The sequence below is a fragment of the Atta colombica genome, unplaced genomic scaffold, assembly GCF_001594045.1.
Source record: "Atta colombica isolate Treedump-2 unplaced genomic scaffold, Acol1.0 scaffold185, whole genome shotgun sequence".
Lineage (NCBI taxonomy): Eukaryota > Metazoa > Arthropoda > Insecta > Hymenoptera > Formicidae > Atta > Atta colombica.
The window spans coordinates 261,459-272,873 of record NW_017259277.1 but is presented as its reverse complement, the minus strand read 5'-3'; the positions used below and the strand labels follow the sequence as shown (position 1 = coordinate 272,873).

The 11,415-nt window shown below is 28.4% G+C and overlaps 1 protein-coding gene across 1 annotated transcript in view; it reads right to left on the bottom strand.

Annotated features, from left to right (window-relative positions):
• Nucleotides 1–1,319: 1,319 nt before the first annotated feature.
• Nucleotides 1,320–11,415, bottom strand: part of LOC108686479 (inactive rhomboid protein 1-like) — a gene marked incomplete at its 3' end in the record, with an annotated part of 117,047 nt that continues 106,951 nt past the window's right edge. The window contains exons 10-13 of the mRNA XM_018191814.1: nucleotides 4,104–4,298; nucleotides 3,149–3,332; nucleotides 1,442–1,678; nucleotides 1,320–1,346 (exon numbers count right to left, since the gene is read on the bottom strand). Of these exons, the coding sequence (XP_018047303.1) occupies nucleotides 1,320–1,346; nucleotides 1,442–1,678; nucleotides 3,149–3,332; nucleotides 4,104–4,298 (643 nt within the window). The remainder of the gene's footprint in view (nucleotides 1,347–1,441; nucleotides 1,679–3,148; nucleotides 3,333–4,103; nucleotides 4,299–11,415) is intronic.

The window sequence follows — 11,415 nt, the reverse complement described above, 5'->3', positions numbered from 1 at the left end:
AATATCTGATATTTAAGTAAGGAATAAGAAAATTTATATATATATATATAAATAAATATATATATGGCGTAATCAGATTTTGATGTAGTAATGTTGTATGTTATCTACCATCGAAAATATGAAAAGGAGATTTTTTTTGAGGCCATGACGTATCTTACATAAAAATTTGACATTTTGGATTTCGCATTATATCTCGGTTCGTAAAACACATAGAGATAAAATAAATGCTTATATAATTCGGATTCAAGCTGTCGATTGAGCTTATACTCAGAAGTCAATCAGTTCAGCCTTTATTGAAAAACTGATAATCTCGGATGCTCGCAACTCGCTGATTCGCGTAAAGACACGGGTCCACTTAGCGCGAGACTACTCTTCTTGATTTTGATGTAGTAGTATGTGGTAATGTGTCAAGGATACATATAAATCGTTTGTGTATAAGTCCTACTTACAGTGGACCTTTTCAGCAAGGACACAATCGGACAGAAAGTGCAACACATTGTAATTTTTCAATTTTCTCTTGCTTTGGACACAAATGTATTTATTATACTCATTTTTATCTCAATATAGCAATCAACGCTATCAATTTATCAAAGCAATTATTTTGTGGAAAGGTTATGTGAAATAAAGAGATGTAAAATAAAGAAATGAATATATGTGAATTAAAATAAATCGTTAATATAAATCGTGTGAATTAATATAAATCATAATTAGATTTAAAAGTCTAAATAAAGATCATTATAATTAGATTTAAAAGCCTAAATATGTTTAGTATTCTATGAATTTGTGTGTATATATGTGTGCAGTATTGATGTAATATATTACATACACTGCGTTTCACGCTCGCAATGCTCACGAGCATCATTTTTGTTTAACATTTGATAAACAATAAGAATGGCATGATTCCACGAGCGTTATAAGCGTTAAATGGAATACAGCCATGATATGTCGATGTCTCATAAATTATGTAATTGTAAACCATACGTGTAAATTATTATTTGACCAGTAAATAAAACAGTACTTAAAACAATACATAAAATAGTACATAAAACAGCATTCGCTTAAACATCTTTGGACAGAAAGTGAATTTGAAGAATTATGTCTATATTGAGACTTTGTTTGGGACGTCGAGACAACAATACTTCAATTTCAGCCAATTGAACCACAAATTTCCATAAGATATATCTGCAGGGTCCTTTCAATTTCAAGTAATGAAAAATTGCGACGCTCACAATGCAATAAATTAAAAATATTTTCTTTTCTTTTTTTCACAAGTGCTTTTTCTGAAGCTAAAGAATCAAAGTAAAAATTATATAGTTTACCATAGCAGTGGATCTCAATCCCCGAACCTGTTAGGCGCGCATGGAAAAAATTTTATTATTATGAACATAGCCGTGAAGAGCTAGCAAAATGTTACAAGTGTTTAAAAAATCAGGAAACTTACAGAACAATCTGCTTTACTGGATTGAACGCAGCCGGAATCGTCATTCCTAATGCAACAAGCAGTATCTCGTTCTCTTTCCCGCCATACATCGATCTCCTTTAGAATCTTGATGTCACGACGCATACACGGTGCAAATTTGGCGCCAAGATGGATCAGATCTGCAGCCCTAGGACCCAGCCAGAAGTTCGCGGGTTCTTGATAGTCGACTTGTTGTAACGACAAACTTGTTACAAGAACCTAGACGCAATCAATTATTTTCTCAATCATACTCAACCCTCACTGAGTGTAAGAATCTAATTTCTTTCTTAAAGAACAAAAACAATGCTTAAATATTTAAATGTAGCTTGAAATATTTTAAACAACTGCAATCGTATATCTTAGTATAAAAATTTTCACAATATTTAAAAAAATTTTTTATATTTTAAACATAAAGATTTCTGAAAAATAGTTTAAATTCTTTTAAATTTTAAGTTTTTTTTTTGGAAATTATAAAATGAGATCTTAATGTATCTCAAAATTTACATATATGTATAAAGAATTTTAGAAGAGAATGTAAACTTTCTCAACATTTTAAAAGTATATTTATATAAAAGTATATTTATATAAAAAGATAGAAAATTAAATTTTCTAAAAAGTTATAAAGGGTGTAGCCGATCATAATCCGATCACGCATTACAAGAGTAAGCGTTTTATTCCAAATCATATTACAAAATTGAGCATTTTATTTCGAATCTATAAAGCTTAAGAATTTATTGATCAGCAGCGTAGTTAATTAATAAATCACATTTTTTCAAATTAACGAATTTTAAAACTACAATAAAATACATTATGAACAAATACATTATTTATATTAAATTTTCAAAACGTTTTTCATTTTATTGTATTCATCGCTTGATGAATTTTTTTATTTCTCTAAGAGCCATTAAAAAAATTGTATTTATAAGAATCCGAAGCAGAAACCGAGAAAGAGAATTGGTGGCTCAATTATATTTCGTTTTCCTAACTGTAGATGAAGAATTATAGTAAAATTATAGTAAAAACGACATAAATGGCAGAACCAACCATATATTATGCATATAACAAAATCAAGCATTTAGAAAACTAGTTATAAATAATTGTTATAAATATTTGTCAATACTGTATTTGTTTTGAAATCCGTTACTTAAAAAAAACAGTTTATTAATTAACTATACAAATTAACAAAAATTATTAAGCTTGATTTAGATTTAGGAGAAAACGCTTAATCTTATAGTATGTTCCAATTGCGGGTGATCGAATACACTTTGTATAAATAAAAATATACACATATTCTGAAAAAATTTTAAATTTGTAAAAAATTATAGTAATTGTGAAAAAATTAAATAAGAATTCTAAAAAAAGTTTTTTCTAAAAAGATTAGGCATACACATAAAAAAAAAAACAAAATTTTGTTATAAATAAAAATTTATATTAATGAAGCATTATAATTGTAATTTAAAGTGATCATTCACTTCTTATTATATTCTACAAGGATTGAATAGACTTAACATAATTTGCTTCGATTCCAGTGTAAATAAAAAGAAAGGTTATCTTTTATTGTGCACATTTGAATTTATTCTTTGCAAGATTAGTTTTTTAATAAACATAATAAAAAGAAAATTTTAAAGAAATGAATAACAATCGTAAATAATTGTGGTCAATAAATAGTAATCATTTCTATTTGCTCACCAATCCAGATCGATGATTGAGATCCATCCCGACAGGACCAAATCCATAACACGCCAGCGATATTATTAGAATCAATACTTGCACAGTAGTGATCCAGTATGTGAAATACGGTCGATGGTCCTCGAAATTGTCTAACTGCTTCTTTATATCCGGTTTGTGCGCAACGCTTTTCCGGAAAGATCGTCTGGAATAATAGGAGAAAAATTTAATAACTCACGAAGCTTTTAATATGTTTCGTTATATGTCGTTTATTTCGATCTCGATCTTGTTAATGGACAAAACATTTTCTCTACAATAACGATATATCCATAATATGCGATATTCATTCCACTAACAAATTTTATTATGAATTGATTGGTTGAATTGACGTTAATTCGATTAATCATTTTTTGCTGGAATAGTAATAGATATAATATTTTGTAATTACAATATTGTGTAACACTCAGAGAAGAAAATAGTGTTTTTTATATGATATTTATATAGATTACAACTATATAAATTTTATATATAGAATTAAAATTCAAAAAAAGTTGAATAAACTATTTTATAAGAAACATAAGTTTTCGTAACTATTCATAGTTTTAATTGTAATAATTATAAAAAACATAATTTTATTCAATTATACTTATAATTTTATTCACTTAATTCTACAAAATTTGAATAGCTATAATTTATATAATTGCTATTACTGTTTTTTTTCTAGGTGTATAAAAAAATTATAATAATAACATAATTTAATTTACAGGAAAAGATGTATGATAGATTAATTAATAAAATTTACTTTTAATATTCTGTCTAAAATGTACTTTATGAAAACTAATGGATTTCACTTTTTCTTGGCTTTACATTTTATAGGCTTACACAGTTAGTTAATTAGTTTTCAATTAAGACATTGTAGCTCTCAAGAGTTTAATTTATTTCAGACTTCGTAATAAGGAATGAAATATAAATGTACCCAAAGAAGCGACCGACAATGCCCATCCCATATCGTCGCCGATTACTGTTGTCAAAGACACGATCGATCGTGCTACGGGAAATCCTCGTGGCCCCGGCTATCTCCCGGCTGCGAAGAGTCACCCCCTCCTCTTGTGGCACTCTTGTACTCTCCGCCGGAGGCACGTCGTACTTCGACCTGCTCCAACTTGTTTTTCTGTAATCTCTTTCTTGTTGTACATGTTTGCGCGTTTGTCGGTCAACGACAAATCTATTTTGCAAATTGTTTTTATTTGAGTATAAAACATTTTGTGATCATCCAAATCGCATGTAGCCTTTGCAATATCCAAATGTCAATAGCTTTTGGATTTTGAGAAGGCAATCAAACTCTTAGAAATTTGAAGCTTAAAGATACACTGTTAGAAATGTTTGCGATTTCACAATACTTTAACTATACAAAAATTCAATAAATTTTCGATACTTGTACACTGTTAAAAATATTTGTGAATTTACAATATCTCTACAATAGAAATGTGCAGTAGATTTACAAATCATGTTATGTTTTGTTGCGATTTCAAAATATTTATAAATTTACAATAGATTTGTTATGATATCAAAAAGTAAATTTAATGATCAGTTATTATAGATTCAATATAGACACTTATTATATAGTGATGAGTCATTGCCGAGAATCTATGCACTGCCGAAGATACACCTGACTGCAGAGTACAGAGTTATCATATCGTCAATAGGTAATCCATTATAGGCATTAGTTTCTTTTTTACATAACATAATATTTGAAGCAATCCCCAAAGTGGAGAGCTATATTAGAAATAGTTTTCAATTTGTTGATAAACTAAAAGGAAGTGAACATTGAAACAAACTATAAATTAATTTCATTAGATATTGTGTCACTTTTTACTAACATCCCGGTAGAAATAGATTGCAATAGATTGCGTAAACGCAAACTGGAATTACATCTCTAAAAAATGTTCCATACCTGTGATAGAGTTCTGACGGCAGTTGAATTTATCTTAGATTCTACGTATTTTATATTTAACAATACCATTTACAAACAAAACTTCGTCACCCATGGGCTCTCTGTTGTCTCCCATCATTGCCGACTTGGTATTGCAAAAATTAGAGAAAAATTAGAGAAAACTGCCTCGATGTTTAATGATCATGTATTATTTTACTATCGATATGTTGACGATTTGTGCGCGCTCCAAAATAGATTCGTTTGTAGAATGCTTTAATTCTTTCCTCTCGCTTCTTTCCTTCTCGCTTTTAATTTAATCGCTGAAAATAGATCACGACTCACTAAACATCTTAGATGTCATAATCACGATGATGATCAACTGATGATCAAATTTCGATTGACATCACAAATCGACCTCTTCTGGGAGACCTTTTCTAAATTTTTTCTCGGAATTCATTTTCTCTCTCAAAAAAGAGGAGTAATCATCAATTTGGATAGAACTCTTTTACTCTCTAATACTGAATATCACACAAAAAATTTAACATTGATTGAAATATTATTATATAATTGAAATATTACAGAATGACTATCATCTTAAATTCATTTTGAGATAAACAACAGAGTCAAAAGCATTCTACGAAAGAAGACAGTATAATTCTGAGTAGAAAGATGAATTAACAGTCTCCATCTTGATTCATGGTTCCTTTTATTCCATTTGATAAAAAAATTCAATAAATTCAATAAATTCAATAAATTTAATAGGGACCACATCAAGGTATCTTTTTATAGTTCTAATAAATTATGAAAATACATTAAAGTACATTAAAAAAAGTACATTAAAGACCCTCGACTTCATCTTTCCAAAAATAACATAATCTATAAGATCAGTTGTAATGATTGTGATGCAATATATGCGGGACGGACAGGCAGACAATTAAAGATAAGAATCAATAAACGCAATCATATTCTCTGGAATACGTCTGCTCGTTCATTACAGTAATAACGGAACATAGGTTGCACGAATATGACTTCGATTGAAATAATATCGAAATTTTAAACGAAGAATTATATTATAATAAACATTTGATTTTGGAAATGTTAAACATGAAAAAATAAAAAAACAGCCTTAATCTATCAACAAATACTGAGAGCCTATAATAAATAAAATTTGACGTTGCAATACCAAGATTACTTTATCATTCTTTAGTTAGTGTTCGTCTGTCGTGATAGTAACATATTCGTTTATTTCATGACTTATTTTAAATACATTTACATATGATAATTTTTGTTCTTTATACACAATTAATTTTATATCATGATTAACTCTTTTTTTTCAACTGTGATATTGCTATTATTTTATTACAAACCAACATACTGACGCTTTTTTAAAAAATTGACAAACATCTTCTCGACTTGCGAAATTTAACTGTATCGTCAGTTCGGTGATTTATTTTTATCAGAGTGATTTGCTCGATTTTTATCATCGTACAATTCATTTATTTTATTCTTAATTTGACTTTTTTTACCAGAACATCGGGAAATTTAAATAACCGGTCGTCCAGCCGTTTGCGAGTAATTTCTGTCTCTCTGTGAAACATCTCTCTGGTCATAATTACTATTTATATAATTTCATCCATTTCTTTGACTGCGTTCAACCATTGTAACATCATTCGATATACAACTTGAATATCTAAAGAGGGATCAATCATGAGACCGAAACATGTAATATGATTATTAAATAATTATAAAGTATTATATTATATTATATATATATTATATATATTTCTCATTTGAATTTTCATTAAAATAATTTTTTATATTTGATATGCCCTATTATCTCTTATATATCCTATAGTATATTCTCTTGATATTGTTTTGAAATTAAGAGTCCTTCTCTTTCATAAAAATTTATTAATGATCAGTATCTCTCATGGTGGAACATGGTGCAGTTGGACGGTGTCTCTCTCTAAATCTCCGCCCTCTCTGTCTATGAATGTTTATAAGATTCAAGAGCTACAACTGTGAAACGCTAAACATGGGACGGTATTCATAGTCTGTTTATATTTTAACTGTTTTAAATATGTCTTAAGATGCTAATATAATTTTTGACATACATAATAGGATTGTCTTAAGATGTCGTAATAAGTCAATCTGAGGACTGTATTAACATCTTAAGACATTATATATAAGACAATTTTAAAATAAAAACGTATGAATACCGTCTCATGTTTAATGTTTCTTGATTGATAGCTTCTTTCTTATGAACAATCTTAAATGGAGAGAGCAGAGATTTAGAAAGAGAGAGAGACACTGCACACATCATGTTATCCCTTCCATCATGGTCCACCATTTCTTACGTTCATGTAACTTACACACAATTAAATATAGAAACTATCTAGGTCACAAATTAAAACTATAGCATAAGAATATAAAATATTTTATTGCGCATAATGGTCGGCAGACTAAATCAAGACAATCAAATATTTGTCCTAAATCAGAATAACTAATCAAATGCTAATTATTCTAAGTTTAGGACAACGCTTTTATTGATCAAAGAGCAGCCGCCATATTGAAGACGACTGCGCTTAGAAAATGAAATATCTTATATTCTTATACCATGATTGAAACGAGCTATATTAGGTGTACAATGTGATAAGATTTATTTTATACAAATCTATATGAATTTCACAGAACGTTTCGACTTCACTTAGTCCTCATTAGCCGTGAATTAAAATTATAATCCAGTACAATCCCGATACGATAAAATTAATGCATAATAAAATTGGTGTTCGAATATATCATGTCATAGACCTCATAGAAGAATAAAATCACGTAAAATATTAACGCATAATAAAATTGACGCTAGAATGTGTCATATCTTGAATAGTATGTCCGGAATACCCTAATATTCGAATAAATGAATAAAAAATGAATGAAAATACTCATTCGTATATACTTCTTTTTTCATTCCATTTGAATGAATATTTTTTGAATATTTTACGAATATTTTCGTTTTGTATTCACTCTATATTATCTGCATTATAGCTTGCAAGCCTGCAAGAGAAAACAGAAAAACAATGGCTACGATTATACCGCGCGCTTAATCCACCACCTATACAATGAGCGTCCTTGTTTATATAAGTTAAACAAAGATATTTTTATTGGAAGTAAATAATATATTTCGGAATTTAATGTCCACAGATCATAATGAACGATGCGCTCAAGATATCTTAGAATATGTTTATGACTGTAATGTAACCGAAATTATATCGGAATATGTATAGCGTTCTATCAAATAGATATTTATAAATTAAAAATGTATTACTTTCTAAAATAATTTTCAAAATTTCTAAGTTTTCTTCATAAAAGTTGAATATTACAATGACAAAAATAAATAAAACTATTTTTTTTTTACTTAAAGTCATCTAAGTGCCGGTTATAGTTAAGAATGCTTAGTGGAGCTTTTTTCAGTTTATATTTTGTTTGAATACTCGTTAAATATTGATAGTTTTTTGTAAATAAATATTTTTTAAAAACTCAAATTTTGAATGAATATATGATTATACTTATTTTATAAAATTTGAAAATTTATTTTGAAAATTTTGAATAAATACAATTTGGAACTCAATTACAATTTTTTGTATTCATTAGACACACAAATCTTTGAATACTATTTCATCTTCATTTTCAAATAAACGCATAGTAGAGTAACAATTATATTCTATTAAGCCAAATGTAAGACGATGTAACATAATGTCATGAATCCAAATGTAAAAACATCATTTCTTCGTTTAATGGTGAGAAAGGACAGGCAGTAATGTTCTAATAAAAACATAGATAAAATTTAGTTGATTTTTTGTTCGTCTGATATTATGTACATATGGCATCATTCGAATTTTACCATTGTCACAAATAAGAGGTATTTCGATGTCATAACAGTGATATTAATTTGATTTTAATTTATATTAATTATCTACATTATCTTTATATACATAAGTTCTGTAAAAAAAATGCACATGTTTCGCACATTTCATCTTCACAATTCTATTCAATTATTCTATTCAATTTACCAATTATTTGGACTCTATATATAATCATTTTCTACATAACTGAAAAATTTTTACGCTTCAACATCATAATTTTCGACTAGAGATTCTGTCTGTTTTAAATACTCGGATTGCCCTTTCTCGCCATTAAACGAAGAAATAGCTTTTACATTTAAATTCATGACATTATAACATCGTCTTATGTTTGACTTAATAGAATATGATTGTTACTCTATGCGTTTATTTGGAGATGAAGATGAGATGATATTTAAAATATGACACATTCGAGCACCAATTTTATTATGCGTTAATTTTATCGTACGGGATTTTTCATAGTATTGGGTTATAATTTTTATTCATAGCTGATAAGGACTAAGTGAAATCGAAACATTTCGTGAAATTTATATTTGAACAAAATAAATATTTGCTATTTTACAAAACTGGCACGCCGCAAATGCGCATTAAAGATTTGCGCATATTTCGAAGTCGCGAGCCGACTGGATCTATGGATTTCACTGCCAATCACCATTATTTCTATTATCCGTGTGGCCTATAATCAGCTCATCTCATGTAAGTTGTACCACGTGACAGTTTCTGTGTATCTCACGACGAATACAATAAATTATTATTGTAACTATAATCGAAGTGTGTTACTATAAGTGTAAATATAAGCTTTTTCTTATCCTGCAATTTTTGCACGGAAAAAACGCTACGGTAATTGCCACATACCGACTCTGAAATATAATACTACTGGAACGAGCGCTGACGCTATTTCGCGATTCGACAAAGAGTATTTCAAATGGTATCTTTATTCTTTTTTAACCTATACTTAGCTATGATTGCACATGTGCAATATCGTCTATTGCACGTGCGCAATTATAGCTGAGTACAGGTTAGAAAAGGATAAAGATATCACTCAGAATGCTCTCTCACTCTTAACAAAGGCAACATAGGCAACATAGGATCGCGCTCGTTCCAGTATTATTTTAGTGCATACCGATCACCGATTGGACATTGTTTGGCGCAGGCATCTGTGTATAATAGTAAAAAATTAGAGGCAAAAATAATGACGACAACGCTCCTATTACCAAATCTTACTTCAAAAAGATGTGTGTATGAGTGTTTATTATATATTACAAAATTTATTTTTAAGTTATTTTTGTAACAGTTAAGATTAATAATGATTTTTATAACAATGATTAATACTGATTAATGGTAAAAAAAATGTATAAGTTAGGCATGTACTCGATTTTATCGACAAGCAAATACTAAATTATAAACATAATAAATAATGAAAAATGTGTATTTATTGAAATACACAAAGGGAAAACTACGTAATAAAATTTATAGAAACTGATATGCACGTTTTATTAGAGTGCAAAGCAGTAAAATCACAGTTTGTAAGGTTCTGACAAAATGACAGTGCTATTAAACATAGCAAACTTTCAACTTTTTCCGGTATAGAGATATAGTTTATTTAAATTAAACAAACGCTTTTCTATTATATATTATTTTGATTATTTTATTTTTTATTTGTTTTGATTGACGAAGATACCATCTGCATTATAGCAATGTATCAGAAACTTGTTATGCAATCAAAATGTGTATTGCAAAGAATATAGTTGTCATTTATATCCTACTATGTTCATGGGATATGCTGTAATTCCGAAATTGAAAAGACTTTAGAATTCGTACAAAGATAAAGTTCAATAATTTCTTATTTTATTTTATATGCAGTTATTGTTTGTTATAAGCATATACATTAAATTTCAAATAATTAAATTATAAATATATATAAATAATTAAATTCTAAAATTTATTAATATAACTATTAATTTTTCACAGTTTTCTCCGACATTACTCTGTAATAGGTAAACTTCTGGCACAATAAAAAAAAATATCGACCCGAAAATAAAAAAAATTATATTGGCTATAGACAAAACTTTTGACGAAAAGTGTGCATAAAATGATTATTTGTTCTGGTTAAATCATACTGCTACATTATTATAATGTTCTGTATGAAATAACGATACATTAAAAATGTTCGAGTTACATTACGTGTAACTAATATTAAAGTTCAAAATTTAAAGTAGTTATTAGGATATATCCGTCTGCGAATATAATTATGTTATTACAAATTAAACATACGTGCGCGCGCGCGCGCGTGTGTGTGTATGTGTGGAGTGATTGATAGCCCTATTAAACTTTTTTTCGGATTATATATATAAATATTATAAATATAAATGTATATACGCGAGTTAAGATGGATCGTCATTGACGAGCAGCGAGTATTGTTATTAAATGTGAGA